A 23,604-nucleotide genomic window follows, 5' to 3' on the forward strand; every position below is an offset into this window, starting at 1 on the left:
AGAACATCCTTCTATTCCAGTTAAAAGAGCAGTCCTACAGAGTGCAGTTCTCTTAACAGTTAACTCAAGAGTTCTTCTGTACTTGACAAACAGCGGAAACAGTGAGCATTTAAGATGTCACATGACACTTTGCTAGAGTTTATAAAGAGGGCTCTGGATTGTTGGGTGAGAGAATAATCTTTTGCCAAAAACATTCTGTGGAATGCCAAGATTGCAAACAGTATGTCAAAACTTAACAGACAGCTTTGCATTAGGGCCATATTAACTAACTTGGGTGCGCATGTCTGTAGGTCTTTTGACTTGTAGAAAGACAGCATACCACCTTTCGGCATCATACTTGGCTCCCTCTCTCCTTCTAAACTTTCTCATTTCTCAGAAACAAACTAAAGACAGTACAAGTAGTAATAAAAAACGTATCCTGATTCTAAAGGCCAAAAGAATAAAATGGGATAATGTATACAAAATGGTTCTGAAATGTCAAAGCATTAGAGGTGGCAAAATAAGACCCTTTTTTATTATCACTATGATGACGATGACCATTAAAACATCTGAGTTACAGAGACTGGACTCCACTTGATAAACCAGTCAGGTGGAGCCTGGCAGAAGGCTCAAGCATCAACTTGTCAAGTTCCCTAACTTCTCATGCCAGAATGCAACTAAACCAGGCAGGGCAGGAAAAGTCTCTGTTCTGCTTTGAGAATTCTCCCTATTTTCCGACTTTCATTTCTTGACACTGCTCCTTAAAGCCGGTTTCCCCCAGCAATGGGGGATGGCAGGCCAGTTTCCTCTGCACCCTAACACCTTTTAAAATTAACTCCCACCCCCATGGCCACAGCTCCCACCTCCAAGGGTTGCTCTCTGTCTCCACGAAAGACTACAACAAGCCCTGTGCTTGTGTTTTCTGACTAATAACGACAACAAACCTACAAGCTTTGCTGCTACTATCTCCAATTCACAAAGGAGAGCCTGAAGCTCAGAGATGTAAAGGAACTCATTCACTGAACCTGGTAGGGTCTCAGCCTTCGAATCCAGATCCAGGACTTAGAAGTCTGTAGATAGGCAGGAGAAATGCGCAGATAACTCACACGAGAGGAAATAAAATGGTAAATCATTATAAGAATAAGGAAACATGAGGAGTCTTCTGTCAGGGAACAACCAAGTTCTAAAATAGGCATGAAAGCAAAACTCCTCAGTATGAGGTCTCTAACCCTCCATTTCTCACTTGTGTAATGGTATCTGTGGGCAGACTGACAAACGGTAGGAATTTCCAACCCAGAGATACTAATTCTCTGGGTAAAAATCGACATCAGGACAGTCAGCTTGTCTGGTCAAGATTTTAAAACATGAACATGTGACTACAATGTGTTTCTTATGTGAGGAAAAAGCAAGGTAGATAATATAAACAACTTATAATTATGTCATGATCTCAGTTTCTATGAATTGTTTTTAAACAGCTAAAATCTCTTTGAGGGAAAAATTAATTAATGGAGGAGTCTACAGCAGAGAAAACTTGACTTACTAAAATTTCAAATTACCTATCTTCTCCCTCAGAAATTCTTTTTTAAAAATAATGATTTATTTATTTGAGGGCAGGGAGGGGCAGAGGGAGAGAGAATCCTCAAGTAGAATCCCTGGTGATGCAGAGCTCGATCCCAGGACCTGGAGATCATGACCTAAGCCAAGACCAAGGGTTGGCCACTTAACCAACTGAGCCACCCAGGCATCCCTCTTAGAAACTCCTAATATATAACATGATGTAATTCTTGTAGTAATATCTAACCTTTATTGGATATGTATAATGTGGCAGGCAGCATGCTGTGTTTTTAGGTCACTATTTCATTTAGTATGACAGAAACACACTGTATTAATGTACACTGTATGATATAAAATTAGGACAATAATGACTAAAGTAAAAGTTAATATATTATGATAAACTTATATGATCCTGTAAATTCGGATACATAATGCAAAATGTTTGTAAAAAGTATCTGCTTATTTGCCTGAAGTAGAATCCTCTTTTACTCTCTTAGCAGGGTCTGTAAATTAGTTGGCATGAACATATTTGCTTTGAACAGTCAAAGGTATAATACAAAGGGGTAGGACCAGGTCTACCCAATAATGAACTTCCTTCTGTTTTCCTAGTGAGCAACCAGCTTGCATTAATATAAATCACACTTTGTGGTGCGCCTTACCCAGTTTTCATGTGGTTAGTGTCAACCTTCAAAAAAAGTAACCTCATTTGAATCTGGATATAAAGCATTCCGATTTGTGAGTGTGACAGTTATTTGTCTGTATCCACCTGGCTAGCTTCTAGTCCCCAGTTATACAATAAGATCTAATTTAGGTATTGCTGTGAAGGTATTTTTTAGACCTAGATCAAGTGATTAGTGTCTACTATCAGGTGATTTTTTTAAGGAAAGAAGATTATCCTGGATAATCTGAGTAGGCCTGATCCAATCAACTGACAGGCCTTAAGACCAGGAAAAAGACACTCTGCCCAGGGACTGCTCACCCAATCCTGAAGCTAGGAATTCTGGCACCATCTTGACTTTTCCTTTCTCCTTACCCCTGGCATTCAGTCCATCATTGCTTCCCACTCACTCACTTTTATCCCAACTGCCCGCTAACCCTCACCCAGGCCTCCATTACATTCTGTCAAAGTGCACATCCTTCTAAGCGGTGCAACTGCTTCCAGTCTATTCCTATTCCACATTGCCAGGCACCATCTGTACAACCAGCCCACCCTTGTCAAAATCCAGCTTTGACATCTCTGATTGCCTCAAGGGAAAGTAGTGTATCTTACCATTTTTTTACACATACCAAGCACTTAGCAAAATATCAGATATGCAGTAGATGTAGGTAAGTAGGAAGCAATCCTTCAGGGCACGTGAAGCATAGATTCTTCTTACTGGAGCAGAGTCTTTTCAAGTATTGTAGTGAAAGTCAGGTGAAATAGTCACTAAGAGTCCTGCATTTCTTTTGGCTCAGATAGTCTTTCTTTTTTTTTTTTTTTAAGATTTTTATTTATTTATTCATGAGAGAGAGAGAGAGAGAGAGAGAGAGAGAGGCAGAGACACACAGGCAGAGGGAGAAGCAGGCTCCATGCAGGGATCCCGACGTGGGACTCGATCCCGGGACTCCAGGGTCACGCCTTGGGCCAAAGGCAGGCACTAAACCGCTGAGCCACCTGGGGATCCCTCTTTTCTTCTTTCTTAAATTTTTTCTCTTTTATATTGAGTTGTACTTGATATACAAAGACCTGCACATGTTTAATGTATACAATTTGATTTGGACATATGCACACACCTATGATATGATGACCATAGTCAAGATACATATGGATACATAGAGCATCTGCTACAGTTTCCTTGTGTCCTGTTGTGATGTTTGTTTTGTTTTCTTTTTGTTTTTTGGGTTTTTTATTTTTGTTATCAGAGGCTCTTAATTTTGGAGGGTCAGTGAAATCTCTAGAGCCTCTACCTAGAAAATACATTTTTCATATAATTTCTGGGATTTCATGAGTTTCCTGAAACCCATCCAGCCATGAAGCTCCCCCTTATGGTCTGTGGAGCCCAGGTTAATAACCCCTGACTAGAACCAAATATCATAGGTTCAAGTTTGTTTCTAATTCCCTCTGGTTTGGGTCTCAGCTTCCTTTCCTTTATTTGGATTTTTCTTGCACCATCATCCAAGCATCCACATGACCCAGAAAGAGTGGCTAGGGTAATCACTGAAAGATGACCCTGCAAGAATATTCAGTTCTTGTGGAAGGAAAGTACTTGCAAATGCAGTTGTTTCATTGTTATTTACAATATACTGCCTTGGATTGCAGGCTTGTGACAGAACAATGTCTTCTGCTGAATAGGTGGTCCCCTTCCACCTCTGAGGCCCTGCGTCTGCCTTTCAAGCTAGCTGTGAAGACGGGATATGGTCAAACCAGGGGCCTGTAACTTAAGCTAAGTCACAAAGCAATTCATGGCCCTGCTTAAGAAAGGCTCATACCTCCCGACATCCAATCCAAACATTGCTCGAAGACACAGCCACCTGCCCAGTATCCACCATGAAAAGTTTTTACATTAGGCTTATCCGAGCCCTTGTGTGAAGTCACCCTGAAAATAAATCTTCACAGCTCAGAGAGTCAGGATACAAACAAAATAGGAAAATAGTGCCCATGGATATCAAAGACAAAGCTCAACTGAAGCTGAAAAGGGAGGACGACAGAACAAGCGGAGGGAGCAGTGATTGCTCAAGGGATATGAGATGAAGAGCGGAGCCCAAGAAGATCTGTGGTGAGCTGTGTCATGATATTTTAGGACATATATTTGGCAGCAGAGAGTCTGAGCTAAATGCTTTTATTCCAAAACCATTTTCATCAAGAATTCACAGAATCTAATAAGAGAAAGGGAATGAGAAGCTTAGAAGGCTTCTGTCAATCAATCAAAAAAGCAATTACCTAGGAACTATTTCCATAAGGGAGCTGTGCTAGGCACTGTACAGCCTCAATTGCTTATTAAAGTACCTGCCAGAGGGTCCTCATTCCTTACATGGTTGGCCAGAGCTGTGCCAAACACCCCCTTTATTTGCCCTAAATCAGAATTTTCAGGAAGAATAAAAATAAAACTAGTTTCCCAGGTATGACATAGTATTATAAAGTAATCGAGGACTATATAAAAGCCCACAGATCTTTTCATTCTGACCATGGAACCTAAGCCTTCACTCCTTAAGAATGTCTATCATTTACAAAGAAACCCTCAGACGCCATGTTCCAGAAGCATTGTCTGTGAGACTATCACAGCATTTCTCCTACTGCACTGAAAGCACATGAGTCCATGTGTCTTTTTTTGGCATGTAATCTTCAGAAAGCCAAGTTCAGGTCTTCCTTGTTTCCAAATTCTCAGAGCAGCTGCAGGGCTTCAGTGATGCTACCTATGCTGATGGCTAAGTGAATCACAAATGCTGGCTGGTGGGAGTCATTTTCTAAGGTGGGAGATGAAAGCTATGCCTTTCACCCAGGCCCTGTAATACCACTGAGAGTAAGGACATGCTGCAGAAAATGCAAGTATATATAACAAGCTAAGAAGATCCTGAAATCTGTTGCTATGCCCTCACTAGTACCAGGTTCTTCCAGAAGAAGTTCAAACAGGAAAGTACAGCATTTTTTTAAGGAGGCCCTATGCCCAACGTGAGGCTCAGGCTCATGACCCTGAGATTGAGAGTTCCTGCTCTACCAACTGAGCCAGCCAGGTGCCCCAGGAAGGTATAGTATTTTGACTTAAACAGGGCTTTTTAAAATTGCACAGCCAATTGATTTTTCTCATTTCCAAAGTGGTTATTCAAATGTGACCCTGACCGTCCCCCCTCAGCAGGTCTTCTCTGTAACCTCTGTATCTACCCCCCCACCCTGCACTGTTTCCTTGCCTGCATTTATGCTACTTATTTTCCGTTGACTTTTTAATTGTCATTGGGTTTCATCAGGACAACATGGCTCTGTGAAGGTAGAGAATATGCGTCTGTCTTGTAACTACTTGTGTGTTTGGGTCTAACCCTGTGCCTGGCTCCCAGCAGGTGCTTAATAAATATCTGTTAGATGAAATAAATTATTTGATATTATATCGCAAGTAATTTACTAGAAGACTAGTTTGATGAGATGCTCTAGAGGAAAAAGATTATTTTGTTGGCTGAGTAGCTCTCAGCAATGTTTCATGTTCTCTTTCTTTTGTAGTATCATATACCCCTGGCTCTGAAAACTCTTGCAAGAAGAAAACCTTGAATATTATTCAGTTCTGCATTTCCCAAACATATAGGACAATGACAAGCAGTTTTTAAAATAATAGCTAATAACATCCTGAGGAATGTGTTGCAAAGAACACACTTTGGGCCAAGTGCTTTAAGACCTACAAAAAGACCCTGGGCCTCTAGGTCCAGAGACACTAGTATAAATTTTCTTTATATTTTCAAGGATGAAGACAGCTTTCTGATCTCTCCAGAAAGAGCAGCTTTTCCTCACTAACTACTTACTTTATAGACAACTGGCCCCACCCCTCCACTTCCCACACCCCAAAGGGATTCTCAAGTCCTTCATAACAGTACCACATGGTAGCACAATACTCACAAAAGAAGAGCTGGGGGGCACATGGGTGGCTGGGTCGGTTAAGCATCTGCCTTTGGCTCAGGTCATGATTCCAGGATCCTGGGATTGAGCCCCACATCGGGCTCCCTGCTCAGTGGGGAGCCTGCTTCTCCCTCTCCCTCTGCTGTTCCCCCTGCTTGTGCTCTGTCAAATAAGTAAATAAGATCTTAAAAAAAAAAAAAAAAAGGCAGAGCTGGAATCACTGAGCCTCCCTAAATCAGAAGCCTCCATGCAGCTAGTCTCAACTTTAAATTGGTGCTATAACTCGAGGGTTAAACTTAAGATGATTTTTTAAAATTTTATTTATTTATTCATGACAGAGAGAGAGAGAGAGAAAGAGGCAGAGTCACAAGCAGAGGGAGAAGCAGGCCCCATGCAGGGAGCCCGACGTGGGACTAGATTCCGGGTCTCCAGGATCAGGCGCTGGGCTGAGGCGGTGCTAAACCCTGAGCCACCCGGGGCTGCCCAAGATGACTTGTTTTTATCACTTAACTTTAATTAATTAACATCACTATTTTGGGCCACAATTATTTGCCTTATAAAAGCATATCCAGTGCCTTTCTCACAATCAGTTACCCTCAATTGAGGCATCAGGACATTCAGGTAGGATAGTATGTCCCACCATCGTTTTGAGAAGAGAGAGAAGCAGTTTGCCACCAACAATCATTAAAGTATAGAAGTTAGTGAATGACTCACTTTAAAAAACAATCACTATTTTAGTGCCATTTTAACAACATACAAGCATCACTCTTCCAATATGATTTCCCATATGATTTATTACATGTGAGAAGAAGACAGGACTAATTCATCCGGAAATCCTATATCCATGATATGTGCCCATGACTGACATTCCATTAAGAGTCAGGGTGAGAGAGATGCCTGGATGGCTCAGTGGTTGATCTGCCTTCAGCTCAGAATGTGATTCCAGTCTAGGGATCGAGTCCCACGTCTGGCTCCCTGTGAGGAGCCTGCTTCTCCCTCTCTGCCTCTGTCTCTGCCTCTCTCTGTGTCTCTCATGAATAAATGAATAATATCTTTAAAAAAAAAGTCAGAGTAAGAGAAGAGTAGGGGGAGAAGAGAGTGGAAGGGAGGGAGGAATCACGACAACAAAAAAGGAAAGTCACAATCTGGGAAGGCTTCTGACCATGTGCCCCCATGTGCACACCCTCTGCCACATAGATGATAACAGGAAAATGGGAGAAAATTGAGAGCCTCAGCAGCTCCTTTAATCTGTGCCTCCACGTAGGGGAAACAGATATATTTTCCACGTAACTTTTGAAGATTTCAATGAAGCCACAAAGCAAGGTGAGCTCTTTGGTATTTCATGAAATCGTTTATAGTTCTGGGTGTGGATGGGGTGGTGGCGGCTCTGAACAGATTCCGCAGAACTGCCAGTTCTAAGCAGATGAGAAGTGCGTTATGTGAACCACTCTGTCTTGGCCAGAGAGTTCCACAGAACTGGCCTCTAAGTGGGAAAGAGAAGTGTATGTGGCATTCGCAAACGTTTCAAACACTGCGTGGAGTTTATCATAGTCTGTGTTAAGGTTGTGAACATGAAAGTCATCAACCAGGGTGGGTCAGAGGTGAACATGAACCAAACTTTTCACGAGTCACAGTCAGAGTCTGGCACCTTCGTGGAGCTGTGAAATGGAGAGAAGACACGTGTCATCTCTAACTTTGGGCCCGGCCTTCTTTTGCATTCACTTAAAAAAGTCCATGTCGATAATGAGCCAGAATGGAAGGGAACCCCCTCCCTGTTGCTTATGGGCACTAGCAAGGTGCAAGTAAAAAATTCTGATAAAGCTCACAGCCTTGAGGAAAATTTCAAGTGGCTTTTTGCCTTAGTTTTCTCATATTTCACCACTCATTATCAGAGAGAATTGAAGGACAGATTTTGCCTTTTGCTCTGCGGACTAAATTCTATTCTCACTGGAGACCAGAGTGGGTGACCAGAGTATCTCGCGACTCACTTATCTGCGTAACACTCTCTTTAATGGACTCAAGATCTGTAAGGCGCATCCAGTGGAAGAAGTCTGCACGTCAGCTGATGGAAAATGTGGGTGTGCACACACGAGGTGAGAGAAAAGTTACTTTCTGCATGCAATGAGCCAAATTCTCCCAATTCCTCTGCAGAAGAGCCGTCCCCTTTCTTCCTTTTTCTTTTCGTAGCCTGAACAACATTTAGCTTAGCTTTCAGGTCCTTGGGTTTTCAGTAGGATCCAACAGGTGTGGGGAGGGGTCATATGCCCATGGCCAGGGGCATCACTCTGGAAGACTCTACCTCTCCTGATAAATAGCAGTCTCCACGGCTCAGGGGGCCTTGTCTCCAGCCCAGATTTCAGAGTGGGGCCTCGTAAAGCCAGCAATGTTAAGACCAAAATAATGTCATTTAGTGTCTAGGGGGAGGTTAAAAAGATTAGAAGAAAGCAGGCAGGCAGGGTATATTAAACGAGTCCATGACTAACAGGGTGTGACAGGAAAGGGTTTTATTCTTTTCAACAAAACAATTCCCTAGGGCTGGGACCATGACTCTACTGTGCCTTTATCACCTTGGAATTTTTATGGTTATTTTTGATGAATTCACATTTTTGTAAAGCCTTTTTTGAAATGATGCCAACTTTCAATTTTTAATTAAAGTCGTAAATAATCTTAATTCTGCCTTAAAAGGTTTATTGTTTCTTACTTCTTCTTCTTCTTCTTTTTTTTATTATTGCTGCCAGGAAATATTTCAAATACCAAGTCCTGATGTGAGTTAGCAATTAGAATCTCAAGGTCTAGTAACAACATTGTACCGTGTAAATATCACATGCTGGGACACCGGTACAAGATCTGAAAACGTGGATTGGCTGATTTCATTTCGGTTTATTCACATTGCTGCTCCCGGGAGTGGCATTTCCCCTTTTTATTGGATGGGGCAACTTTCATCGTTTTAATTTCCACAGATTAATTTATCACTGATTCATAACAGATTCTTAAAATCTTCAGATTAAAAAGATGGGTGAAAATTTGGAGAGTAAAAACACAGTAACCGTGTCCCTAAGGTCTGGACAATAAAAGGCAGCCACATACAGCTCACTCACTTGCAAGAAACCGGGAGCTCATCCAAAGCTGAATCACTACAGACATGGTACCTCATTTTACAGAAGACAAAATCAAAGGAGTATTGCAATATTTGACACTGGGTTTTAATACTGCTCTTCGAAAGTATATCCTTGTAACCTAGACTGATAGTTGAAGGCTATCTGCAAATTGTCTAGAAATTTCTATTTTGTAGTCTTGGGGTCTGATTTTCCTTTTTTTAAATTAATGCTTCAGGAATCTTTCACACAATCAAAACTATTCCTGTTTTATTTTTTTTTTATTCCTGTTTATAGAGACTGAGACACACTCCATTTGAACAACAGAAACCAATTAATTAATAATTCCTGAAAATATCTCATTACGTTTCCATACCTACTGTTAACCTAGGTTACCTTCTTTTTTCTTTTTTTTTTTTAATATTTTATTTATTTTTTTATTTATTTATGGTAGTCACAGAGAGAGAGAGAGAGAGAGAGAGAGAGAGAGAGAGAGGCAGAGACACAGGCAGAGGGAGAAGCAGGCTCCATGCACCGGGAGCCTGACGTGGGATTCGATCCCGGGTCTCCAGGATCATGACCTGGGCCAAAGGCAGGCGACAAACTGCTGCGCCACCCAGGGATCCCCTTAGGTTACCTTCTTAATTGGAATAACGAATTAGTGCTTATTTGTCTGGATGTAGGACTTGTGTTCTCTCATGTCCATGGTAGCTGTTATTCTCAGGGAAGGTGTTCTCCAGTCTTATGATAGGTTTGCTATTATGGTAAAACTTCATGCATTTAAGACAATTTAGGGGGTGAATGGTCAAATTTAGGAGAGACAACTCCCAAGAAGGTTTCTGTTGTGCAACTTATCACTTCAAATTCACAAGATACACACATAGATAATGACAAAAGCCATTAGGCCGTGGTTCTTCTGACACAGGGAACAGTATGCAACATTGGTGTTATTTAAAAAGTATTAAGCATCCTCCTTACAACTTTATTTATATTATTAATTCACTTAGCAGTTCCTTTGCTCTTCTACAATACAGGAATATATTTAGTCCATGTTGACTGATCATCTGTTATCATCTGTTGATAATGATCATCTGTTATCAGTTTACTGTACTCCAATAAAAGAGGCTTAATTATATTTATAGAGAAAAAAATGATTTTAACAATTGACTTACAAGAGTGGGTTTGTATGCAATTAAGAGTATCTATCAAATCCTTCCAACTGGGCATTTTTCTAATTCTCAGGGAAGAGGTCAAACTCTTTCCATATATGAGCCCTCAAACTGGCTTTGTGCTAACACCTCACAAGGAAGAAAAAGCTCAAGTAGGAAAAAAAAAAAAGACTACACAGCATTTCCCAACATAAAAGTGTTAAATCCCTATAAACCATGAAAGAATGCACGATTCTAGTTAACTAGAAGTGCTAGTGACCTGAAAACCATGGCCATGGGGTTCAATCACATCATTGGGTTAAATCACTTGAAATAAATTGAATCTTAAATTCCCTTACATTTATTACGAAGGGCCCTTAAATGAATCAGTAGTACTATCTTAACGCTTTGGAACACTCAAAAAGCTAAGGTTAACTCAGTGTTTTTCTGCCATGGTCAGAAGGTACTTGGTCCAAAAACTCATAAACTCACTTATTGGGAAATGCCTTGAAAGGTAGTAAGCTCCTCATATCTCAAGGTGTTGAAGCACAACGTGACCAGACACCTGTTGGAGATCTTATGAGTTTGAGAGAGTCAAGTGGGTAGGCTGGTTGACCTTTAGCATTTCTTCCAAATCCAAGACACTATGCATTCTATATACTTTAAAGATGCATTAATTCCTCAGTGATGTCAAAGTAATTTTAGGTTCAATTCCTTTCTCAGATTTCCATACATGGTACCTATTAAGAAACGTGTTTTCTTCTTTCTTTCTTTCTTTCTTTCTTTCTTTCTTTCTTCTTTCTTTCTTTCTTTCTTAAGCTTAAAGGGAGGGATACTCTATACTTATCCTAGAGATACACCTACCTTCTCCATAAGAATGAAAATGGTTTCAGCCAATTGATATTTCATGGAGAAGCACTTATCTCCAGAAAGGGTTTTTGTTGTGCTATTTTTCCCAATTCAATTTCCTTTAACTATGTGGACTTAATTTCCATAAAAGCCTTTTGTTACTCTCTGGTTTAGTGCCTTTTGCTAATTTTCTCTGATTCTTGTTATAAGAGCCCTCCCCAGAATTGCATATCTGGTTATAAAATTGCTATTACTTCATGGAAGATGTCCCTTCCCAAAGAGCATGTAACAAGTTGAAGAATTTCAATGTCCAGCACAAGGTCCCAGTACTGCAAGAGTCATTTAAATGTGCCTTTCCTGGCTGGATAAATTCTTTTTTAAAATTACCTTTTTCCTTGCCTGTTGATCTTTGGAAGAATGTGCCTTCACATGCTTTCGTAGGGAACTTGGGTCTGTGTAGCGTTTGGTGCATCCTGGAATTTGACAAGCATAAGGTTTCTAAATAAGAAAGAAAGAAAAAAAAACACAAACAACCAGCTGTAGTTAAATCATAAAAGTAACTGAGGGAAATTTACTCAGATTACTGACTTCAGAGCAGGAATTCTTACCAACTGGCTGAGGTGAAAATGCTGGGGATTACTTGTGCATTTTAATTAGAAAGCCCTGAAAGTTTGCATCAAGGCAAAGGGGACTAAATTTTTGAGAAACAAGGAGACAGCTTTAGAGGTGCACTCCTCCCACAGAACCTCTCATGGCATTTGTGTGTGTGTGTGTTTTTAAAGATTTTATTTATTCATTCACGAGAGACACAGAGAGAGAGGCAGACATAGGCAGAGGGAGAAGCAGGCCTGATGTGGGACTCAATCCCAGGACCTCAGGACCATACCCTGAGCCAAGGCAGACATTCAACCACTGAGCCACCAAGGTGCCTCTCTCGTGGCATTTTTGGATGTGGAAATTATTAGTAAGCATCTCTAGTCATACTTACAGTTACGTTCCCCTGAAAACAATCTTTGGTATTGTCAGAAACTAGGAAACACATTCTTTAAGAGTTCAGGTAGAGAGAAGCTGCAGAAAAGTCCAGAAAAGACTGGGAATGTTTCAGAGGAAACCTGATTCAGAAAGAGAGAATGAGAGAATTAAAAAGGGAATATTAGTAGAAAGTGAGTGAGAGGCAATAGGTTTTTTTTCCCCAAACAACAGACACATGAAAACTCAGCCAGAGAAATATTATTATAGGATTGCAGGTGTAGAAGAGTCCCAGTGCTCAGCCTAGGCCCTTAGCTGGGTGCAATGAGAACACAAGTTTTGGCTAATTCAATGCCCTCATGCTCCTGAGAGATGTGAGCTGCAGGGCCTCAGGCGGAGTCTAGAGGATGGCTTTTGAGCTATGAAATAAAGTAAATCTTTCTGTTTAATCTAAGAACTAAAATAAAAAATCACAAGATAGACTGTGTTCGTAAGTCACAGCTTCCAGTCACTCATGTACTTAGGATCTCAGTAAGTGAGATTGACTACAGTTGTGCGTACAGGATTTGAAACGTAAGGAGGAGAAGTGAAACTCTGCCTCTAGAATAGGATTCTTGCTCTGGGAAATGGCTATTCCATTAAAAATAACAACAAAATATATATATCAAATCAAAACAAAATAAAAAGCCAGAAAAAAAACCTGATTTTTTTTCCTCTATTTATTCCTGTTTTCATGTGTATGCTTGTCATTTTGTGGGCCAACACATATGTGGATTATATTATTTGCCCTGCCTGAAGCCACATTTATGATTCGCTTTCTTGTTTTTGCCATTTTTGATTCCAACCACAAGGTAAAGTCATGAATATATAATTTAGTTGGGCTCCCTCAATACGAATTCTAAGTGCGATGTGTCTGTTCCTTGACTGATTGACTAAATCCCCCATCAGGTCTCACAGTTTCACAGTGCGTTCAGCACTGAGTTACATGTGAGAAATCAGACAAGGGATAGTGGCTGAACCAGGCTCTCAATAACTGTTTTTGCACAGGGTCAGCCGATATGGGTTAAAGCCACTCACCAATGAGTTTCCACTGGGTAAACGAAGGTTTCTGTTCACCTGGGAATCTTCTGGATTTGCGTGGCTTTCCTGCACAGCCTTCCCTATCCTACCCTGGCTTCGGGGCAGCAACTCGATAGTATCTTTATTGCAGTCATGTTGCAACCACATAAACTCACATCTGAGCACTGTGGCATGTAAAAAAAAAAACTTCAGGAATATTAGCATGTTATATAAATCAATACCATTATTATTACCATGGCCGGTAGTATTTGGGTTGAAAAGACAAGAAATGGGTAATGTGATTTTGTATTTGTTTTTGAGTTCTCAAAGAAGGCTTGGCTACTCTCCACTTCACGGGGGGGGGGGGGGGGGGGGGGGGGGGGGGGGGGCGTGTTACCCTCTCTCCCCTGCTGTTAGCCACCTGGGATCAGAATGCCAAAACAGCAGTGGTCTGGTCCCAGTGCTACTAGTGCACTGCTCATTGTACCTCAGATGACCTAAGCTTTAAACAGCATGCTGCACTTTATCAAACTCTATTTTCCACGTGTACCATAAAATCATTCCCCCTGTTTAGATATTAAGATGCTAATAGAGAAATAAGTTAATAAAACTTTTCAAGGTTAGAATTATGAACTTGGTAAACCTTATAGAAAAAAATCATTTTCCTATAAGTAAAGAATCCATTGAGTTGAAGAAAGATACTTTATCCAAAATTCTGACAACACTAGCAAAAGGAGTGCTTAATGAAAGGAAAAGAGGGCCTACATTTAAATATACATTTTTCAAGCAGCTACCGTTTGCTTTTTAAAACAAATGTTTAATTTTTACATGATTTTAAAAGAGCTTACCAAATCATTTAATACAATAAAAATTTAAACAGGACGGTTGGTTTGCATCTTGAAGAAGAATGATGGTTTTAAAAAATTTAATAGAGTAGTGTATTTTTTTTTTTAAATAGCTGGGTTTTAAAAGCTACTGGCATTGAACTGAATCATGAAATTATTATCTGAGGTAGCTTTCCTCAAAAGTTTTAAAAAGTGATTTTTTTTTTTAAATTCCAAAGTGATTTTAGAAAATGCTCGTAGTCTGATTAGCTAAAATTAGCTCCAAGAAGGGTATTGTAGAACCATAACACTTAGGCTCACAATAGTTCTTTCAAACTACAGATAACCAGCTAGAGTAGAGGCAATTTCTCAAGACAATCTTGTCTCGTGAATGTTCATTCTTCCATGATAAAGTTTAATGACAAATTGGAAAATTTATTAGATTCTACCAAGACCATTTTAGACATACAAAATAGGGCATTTTAACATAATTTATTCTTTTTTTTCCTATTTCTACCTTTTAAAAATCCTGCTATTCACCAAATTTATTCATTTCATATTCTATTCTGTTGGTCCTAAAATCACTGAATTCAATTCAGCTAGAGCAGAAAGGGGCTATCTTATGCTCATATAGCTCTAATTATACTTCAGCTATTTACGAGGCAAACCATCACACTTACGTATGTTAGGAGATAATTCTGTTTAGAAAGGTTATGTGACATATAGCTAAAATGACTTCTATCAATATGACTAATAGAGACTAATATAAAATTTAATAAATATGTCAACTATAACATCAGAAGAATCTTAAATATGTATGAGAAGGTGTGTAGAAATAACAGTATCTTTTCAAAATTCAAATTCTGGTGTAGTTTAATAATAGACATCGGAATGTTAACACTGAGAAAGTACTGTCATGAATACATTATTTGCAAGAATGTGGGATAAGAGATCTGTGATGTGTATAATACATTTATCCTGATGGCTTTGTTAAAAGAAGTGAAACTGCACATAGTCTACCTGGCCTCCTGTAAGGCAAATGGCATCAGAACTTGAGAGATGCAAAGAAGGATGATCAACATAACAGAAAATAAAGGAGTCTTAGAAAAGAAGCAAAATGTTACAGCACTAAAAGAGTTAAGGTGATTTTCAACGATGAAAATCAGTTGTTCTCATAAGGGTTATGCCAATGGATATGCGGCTGTTAACACACAGGAAGCATGATAAAGCTGAACCCTGGCATAAGATTTGCTGAGTCTTCTTAGATCGCCTGAAGGCAAAAGGCCAGATTCACACTGGGTAACCATGCCAGTCTCAAAGTTCTTACGTCAAAAAAAGAACAAGGGTAAAGAAAAAACAATAACAGACAATGACTTTCCAATTCTAGCAATAATATATATTATCTATTTCAGCATATCTTGATATTTGAATAATTTATTTTTATGTCTTATGCCTGGTAGTCATCCTGTGTACTGAAATCTACTATGTGACAACACCTGAACTGCCTCTGCTTTGTACACAGAGGTGATCAAGGAACCCCTTTGTCTTTCAGGCAGTTGTAATATTTAGGATAGCTTGTCACTACAGAAAAATGAAGAGAGAGCCCAACAGGGCCCCTTCTGGACCTCCACAAAGATTCCACTGCTGCCTTTAGCATTGTCCCTATAACCTGTAGACATAAAGCAAACACTTCAGCATGCCACTATCAAATGGGCACTTTCTCACACCAGGGCCTGGGGCTGGAAGCTGGGAATCTCTGGCCATTCTTACAGTGTCCAGATGCGTCCTCTGGTGCTTGGCGCGGTCGCTGGAGTTACTGAATGCCTTCTGACAGCCTGGATGTTGGCACAAGTATGGCTTCTCACCCGTGTGACTCCGCAAGTGAATCTTGAGATTCTCAAGCCTTGAAAAGGCCTTCTTGCAACCTTCAAACTGCAAAAAAGAAAACAGTTTTGGGTTGTTGAGAAGGAGCTTGAATGTTTGGGTCTGGGGGACGGGAAAAAAAATGTCCTCGGTGTGTATTTGGCCTAAAACAAAAAACAAAAAATAAAATGAAATCCAAACAGTAACAAATATGACTTCTAAAAATATCCACATATTTATGTGAACCACATTTTTCCACTAATATAGATGCCACTTTCCATACCAAATCTGGGTCTCAAACTGATTTCTGTGATTACTTATGTCAGAGAAAATTTGCTATGAGCCATCTGGCTCAGTTAATAAAAATACAGTAATGCATGTCTTAAAGATTTATTAAAAAATTAACACACTTTTCCATTTCCAAATTGGACTAAATGGAAGGAATCAGGAAGGAAGAAACTTTTTACAACTAATAAACTAGCAAAAAAAAAAAAAAGAAAATTCAACGTGATGTATGAGAATAAAGGTGAGCTGAAGATCCAAGGGTCCAGGATGCAAAAGCCATGTGTCTGTGGGGTCGTCACAATCATAAACTTCCTAAATAATCTCAAGGAGTTTTTCAACTTCCCAAAGAGTGACTCTGTTAGCGTACACAGTGAAGCCAAGCCTAATGAGATACGTTTTAAATGTGCTTTTAAAAAATCTCCTGGAACACAATTTGTGTAGTGCTGAGAACATTTTCCAAATGAAGTGATAGTTGTATCTATTTTTGTTTTTCTAAGAAATGTTGTTACCTCCTTCATGAAGAGAAGAATTGAAAATGAAAGGCTGAAGGTTTCAAGAAATGCTTTATAGGTTTGTCAATAATATTTATCGATGGGACTATTTACTATGTATCTTCTGTGGGTAAAATATCAGCTACTATATTAGAGGTGCACAGTGATTCCAATCTTGAAAGTGACAATCTAATAAAGAAAATGTGTTACAGGAAGCCTGTAAATGAGGCATAAATGTGAGATGGGCATTTAACTTGTGACTCTCTCTTTGGTAGTAAGCCCCAACATACTGATGTCACTTTAACAATTTTAACCTCATCTGAGTTCCCACTGCAAAGGAAACTTAGAAATATGGACATGGAGTTTAAAACAATTTTTTAAAAACCCTCACTTCTTAAGAGAGTAATGTAGGGCCTGAGGGGTGAGGGATGGCTGGGTAGAACAGAATAGAAGTAAAGAAGGTAAATTCAAGATGGTTTCCATTCAAAATCAGCAGTATTATTTAACCTTACTACAAGACATTTTATGAAATTCTCAGTTCTAGCGATTATTAGAGTAGATGATGGAGGATGCAGTACGCCGTTCATGAAGGAGTAGTCCAGAGCTGGCCAGGTTTAAAGAATGGATGGACCAAGGAAAAAGAATAACCAACCATGTCATAACTCCGTCTATTTAAGTCATCCAGATTTGCATGCTAGAGTATTTTAAGAAATTTATGAAAGTTGCACTTATTTTTGATTGAGAGTTATACATGTTTTGCAGACATATGTTGGTTTATTTCAATTTTGATATTTTGCTTAAAATAATTTTGGTGTTTTCCTGATTTCTATTTCACATAAAAATAAATTTAGCCTGAACAGAAGATGACTGCTGACAGAGCCACTACTTTTTCAACAGAGTGAAAGGCATATAATGACATACCATTCAAGGGAAAGAGAGGTTAAGTGGCCTTGTTTCTGCAGATGTTGGAGGGGGTCTCAAATTTGAGAATTAAAGGGGCTCAATGTTATCCCCCAATTCGTGGCTAAGAAGACTCTGCTGACCAAACCTGTGTTTTTAAGGTTCTTTCTGAATGACCACTTGGAGCAAACTGCTGGAACTTAGTTGATTTGACAGTCACCTGCTGGGCCACACTTAGGTCAGAAATGAGCTTGTGGTTTTGGATCCCTTAAGCCTGTAGTCTGGTTCCTAGCAAGGCCCCTATGTAGGATGGATGTTGTGCCAAGGCCAGCTCCAGGGTACACACACAGACCTGGGGAGGTCCTGGCCTCCACTGCCTTGTACCAGTCGTCCCAAACACTGATGAGAGAGAAAGTTGCATTGTCTAGGAACCAACATGCATGGGGAGGGAGAACTACTTTAGAACAGACGAATGAGGTTTCGGTGAGCATCAGACAAACAAGACTCCCTGGATTGACCACAGAGGGACTAGAGGTATCCTAGACATGTCCTAGAACTAATTCAAACTGTCCACTTGATCAGACATAAGCTGGACACTAGACTGGTGTTTCCATGCTCTCTCCTGTTAAATGTCCAGTTAAAGTCAATTAATTGCTATTATTACTATTAACAGAAAATGTGATCAAAGACGAAAAGGCTTGCTGTATCCCATGTAAATGAGTGAAAAGTGAACTATATCCCAGAACATCCTGACCACTCTTAAATAGCAAAGATAGGAGGAAAATATGAGCACCCAGACTGAAAACGATAACCAAGAGATTATCTGTAAAAATCATTAAAATCCAGCTGATGTCACGCATCTCATCTGCAGCATAAAAGGCTGGAAGGTGACAGTGTCTGTCAGCACTTGCAGTAGCACTAGAGTATTTTCAGGGGGAGAGATTAAGAGTGAAGCATCATGTTTGACCCCATGGGGTTGCCAGAATAAAGGTAAGAGAAAGGCAATTTCTTGGACTTGGGGGCTCATAATATATATATCGCCCACTCACTCTTGTTGAAGAAATGCTCTTGAAATCAAGAACCCCAAACCAGGAAAGTCAAGCACTGAGGAACTGATACATGGCTCCCTGGGAGGCCTTGCACCCAACGCATCAGGGCGGTCTAGAGAGCACCACACCTGATTGAACTCTGCACACCAACAATTCTGCAAGAAGAGGAAGGAGGTGCTGTTCATTTTTCTAATGGTGTCTGGCTTAAACTTGAAAGCAAACAATTGTGTAATGAATCATTATCATTCATTATGGGAATAACCCTGTAATTCAACACAAGAATTTCCTTTCCCTCAAGGCAATTTTACCCCTAGATTTATAAATTCAGTTAAATGCAAATGCATTAAAAATAAACTAACATTTAGATAGAAGTATAAAAGGCTGTTACAAAATACACCAAAACTGGATGCTTTGGGCGTCTGGGCAAATGGATGCCTTTTTCTATATTATGTTTTTTTCATGTTTTCCAAATCTTTAATGAGTGAGTTTCGCCTTGCGAATGAACATCTAAACCTAGGAAAGCAAGGACCACAGAAAGAGTGTTTCTTTGGGTTTAGCCAAAGGCTTTCTCATCAAGGTTCCCACCGTGCAAAGTCCACCCTGAGGTCCAAAGTCCAAAGAGTCACCTGACTGCTTATGCCACCGTCACCAACCAAGCCTTATATAAAACTTGACCAAGAGGCTACTCTCAGGTCCTTACCTTTTCACACTGTCTGTAGAACCAGGCACCAAGGGCAAGTGGAGTTAAACCAGCAGGCTGAGGTTGCCTGTGGTTCAAACACAGGTCATATGGAAAAAGACAAGAGAAAAAACAAACTCTCAGAATCAAAGCGGGCAGCAGGAGGAGGAAACACAGAATGTCAAAGAAAGGCAAACACAGGTCAGTGATGTGGGAGGGAGTGGTAGTGGGCAGGGGTCTGATATATACTAGTAATCTCCTGTAAATAACATTTTTTTTTTGTCCCCAGCACATATTGGGTAAACCCTCTGAGCATGGCACAATGTGTGCTAGGCCCTGGGAGAAGATGATGAATGAAGCTCAAGCTTTTCTCATGGGAAGGTGGCCATAAGGCAAGTTGTAGGGCTGGGCAGTGTCCATACTGATAAACCTGTAGCAGGGCTTCTCAATGAGGTGCTGCAGGACCCAGCAGCAGCCGAGGGCCCTGGGCATCTGTCAGAAATATGAATCCCTGGCCCTACCCAGATGTACAAAAGAGAACCCCAGGGGTGGGGGTCCAGCCAACTGGGTGTTGACAAGCCCTCCAGGAGATTCTCATGTTTTATCTGTGAATGCCATTTGTACTGTAACCACTGCTGATTTGCTTTGAAAAATCTCCTTGCAGTATTCACCCACTTCTAACTGCTACAAGAGCTACGTGAACCAGCAGCAGCCTTGGCCTGAAAAAGGAACATTTCCTGATGTGGGGTAAAGCTGAATTATCTCTATTCCTGCAGCAAATGGCGCAAAGTTTCAGAATGCCAATCTCATATCAGAGATTCTTTAAAATTCCTGACTTTTTAATCTGCTGCCCAGTAGATACATGGTTCTGAAAGAGGTATTGCCTACAAGCTCCCTCAGTGGCCTCCTGACCGGCAACGCATCTGCATTTTTTTTTTTTTAAGACTTTATTTATTCATGAAAGACACACAGACAGAGAGAGAGGTAGACACACAGGTAAAGAAAGCAGCAGGCTCCATGCAGGGAGCCGGTTGTGGGACTCGATCCCAGGACTCCAGGATCATGCCCTGGGCTGAAGGCAGATGCTCAATTGCTGAGCCACCCAGGCATCCCCACATTCCACATTTCTAATGCCCATTACATTCCCCTGTTGAGAAAAAAGCACATAGCTTTCCATTTGCACATTTCAGTGACTTTACAGAACACACAGAATAATGCATGAAACAATTCTGTAGGTAACAGAACTTTAAATCTCGGGGGTTTGCATTGCATGAAGCCTCACTCTGAGAATGATCTCTAACTCCGAGGCTGTTTGCAAGTAACAAATTTTAATTAAAAAGTATAAATTGCCTCAAACCCAGAGAACCTTAGCTTACGCCATTTTGCTAATTTAGGAGATTATTTCATATTTAAAGGATCACAACTGGACTGTATTCACCATCCATATATATTGGCTTGATTACAGATTGTTGACATTAAGTGCTATTAAGATGACCTTTGAAATATTACTTTCCCTTTCTATTAGAGGCTTTTGTGTAAGGTTCTGAAAATGAAAGGCTCATTAGACACCATTAAAATAGGATTTATTCCATATGTGTAACCAATAATCAAGTAGAATATTGCTCCTTCCCCTAATCAGCTACTTAACGTACTGAGAAGCATACTTCATGTTCAAAGCAGTAATAACAGCAAACCTTTCCTGATCAGGTTTCTGTACCATCACTCATGTCAACAAAACCCAAACAGAAAGGAGTCTAGGATGCTGGACATGCTTTTTAAAAATATACGTTTGATTTCAATTAAGGCTCAGTGTTTATGACCCTTGGAGGTACATACTTTCACAATTTCATCGGTCAAGACCAATTAATCCCATTAGCAGTGGTTGCAGTGCAGTCTGCCTGCAGCTCTGGGGACGGACCGATGAATTACTACTGGCATACATCTTCTGCTTACAGCTCAAAGACAATGGGAGGTGAAAAGCACTGGTGGAAAGGCCAGCAAATATTTCTAATGCCGTGGATATAGTCAAGGTTACTTCCACAATAAGACCAAGAGTTCAAGTCCTCTTGAACCACAGGGACACCTGCCAAAGGTGCAAGTGAGGGAGACAGCCGGGAGCTGAAGGCCCGAGCCATCTCACACACTTGAGAGGAGGTGAGAAATCCACCTCTAATATTCAGCCAATTTTCCTTCTGGGACAGTGCTCCCCAGCTCAAGGTGTCAATGAGTTGCCTGGGCCTCTTGTTAAAATGCAGATTCTGATTCAGTAGGTGTGGAGTGAGGCCAGACTTGGTGCATTCCTAAGAGTCTCCTTGGCTACGCTTCTAAATGTTGAGTGTTCAAAGATTATCCTTTGAGAAGTAAAATTCTAGGGATCATTAAACTAATCTTAGGTTGACAATACACAGTTTAATGTTTGTTTTTTGTTTTTTTTTAAGGAAGAGAGAAAATAAACAAAGGACTAGAGCAAGAATCAAGAAATAAAGAAAGGGATTGCTTTTGGCAAACTATGGCAGCTTCATTCTTCAAAGTGTGGAAGAGTAAAATCTAATTTTAAAACGTAGGCTGGGAAGATGACAGAAAGTGCTGTCTGGGGGGAAAAAGTAGAAGAAAAATTGAAAAAAAAAAAAGGACAGAGATGCAAAAGAGAAAGACTGTGGAGGCCCACAGGGCCACCTGATTCCATTAATCCTCCAGTCTTCATCCACATTTAGACAGCTGGCTCGCCCTGTGCCATCCTGTGATTTCCAATCCCAGTGCATTCTCAGTGGTAGTGCATGCTCGCGTAAACGCGTAACATCTTCCATGTCAGTTTGTAGAAAGTGTTACATAAAGGGAGAAAAAGAAAATAATTCAAATATTTTGAGGCTTTTCAAAAGTATCTGGTTCATGAATTCATTACACTGAGTGGCTATGGAATTCCTTCTTTTCTGGGTCTCATTCTGATGGTTCATCCTGCAGTGAGGGTGATGAACGGATCTCCGTGTGCACTTACTTTGTGACTTTACTCATGTTTTCAGCCTAACCACCTTCTTATCCGAACAGCAGACTGAGAGAAAAGGGATTTCTATGTTTCCTTTTGGTTGCTAAAAGGTAATATCGGATTATAATATTTCAAAAGTTCTACACAGAGGAAAAGTGGTCTTGGTATGGTTACCCCTGGTTAACTTGAGACTTCCTTTAACTGCAGAGAAATCAGGGCCCCCTCTGGACGATTTTCCAAAGATTGCAAATATCTACATAGATTTGCACTTGCATTTCCTATGACAGCTTTCAAAGTTCCCCAGCCTGTTTGGCTGGTGGAGCAGCTCGAGGGGACAAGAGGCTGTGACCCTGGGGCTTATGAGTCAGCCTGTGTGCCACTCACCTGGTGTTCTGAAGTGGCCTACTGTATTCATTTACCCAGATCTTCTGGAACCACTAAACATTTTGTAGAATTAATATAAAAGCTTTTCTGTAATGTTTCCCTAGCCCATAATAAAGAGATCCCAGTTACTATGTTTTTCCCTGTTATTCTGGTGTACACCATGAATTTATTAAATAGCTCATAAATGTGACTTCCTGGCTTGTCGTCCTTCTTACTTTTAATTAAGAGCTCTATATAAAACAAAGTTTACCTAACTAGCCAGTATGTATGTATTTCCTACCAGCTTAAGACCATTCGTTGCTTTTTAACGTTGTGGGTTATGGGTTAGTGGTTGATACGCAAATGAGTCCTTGCTCTACACAAAGTGACAAAGTAAATGCGGGCACAATTTAAAAAAAAAAATGGAAAACAGTGTTTTTGAGAAGCCACATGACGATGTAGAGAGAAATATGTGAGTTTTGTGCCAACATTTGAACCATATTAAATTTTTATGGAAATTATCAAGTGTCTGGTTTATAACAGTTGAAACTTGCTGGGGATAAATGGAACTTCATCGTGGGCACTGTATTTACAACTGGAAAGCCAATACCCCACAGTGAAACACTGGTATTTAAGTCAGATCATATGGCTCTCTCCGGCTAGTAAACAAATATAAGGTATCATATATTATTCATGTTGTGTCAATACAATGCCGGAAAACTATAATCTCAAGCAAATAATTATTCTCTGAGTGGGCAAATAATGAAAAAGGTTGTTTAAACATAACAATAAGTAAGTTGCCTGATACTGCTGTTATTATTACCATCGATTTCATGCAATCTGCAAATACATGTCCACTAGAGCATGTATATTCCAGAGGTTCACCGTCAGAGCTCAGTAAATGCAGTCTGATTACATATTCGTAGAGCAAATGT

General features: G+C 40.2%; 1 protein-coding gene across 26 annotated transcripts in view; it reads right to left on the reverse strand.

Moving 5' to 3' along the window:
* Positions 1 to 23,604, reverse strand: part of GLIS3 (GLIS family zinc finger 3) — a 622,522-nt gene that overhangs the window by 85,180 nt on the left and 513,738 nt on the right. For all 26 annotated transcript variants that reach the window (XM_041729374.1, XM_041729434.1, XM_041729405.1 and 23 more), the window contains 2 exons: positions 15,827 to 15,988; positions 11,592 to 11,702 (listed from right to left, as the gene is read on the reverse strand). In XM_041729374.1, the coding sequence (XP_041585308.1) occupies positions 11,592 to 11,702; positions 15,827 to 15,988 (273 nt within the window). The remainder of the gene's footprint in view (positions 1 to 11,591; positions 11,703 to 15,826; positions 15,989 to 23,604) is intronic.

This window comes from Vulpes lagopus, chromosome 2 (assembly GCF_018345385.1).
Source record: "Vulpes lagopus strain Blue_001 chromosome 2, ASM1834538v1, whole genome shotgun sequence".
NCBI lineage: Eukaryota > Metazoa > Chordata > Mammalia > Carnivora > Canidae > Vulpes > Vulpes lagopus.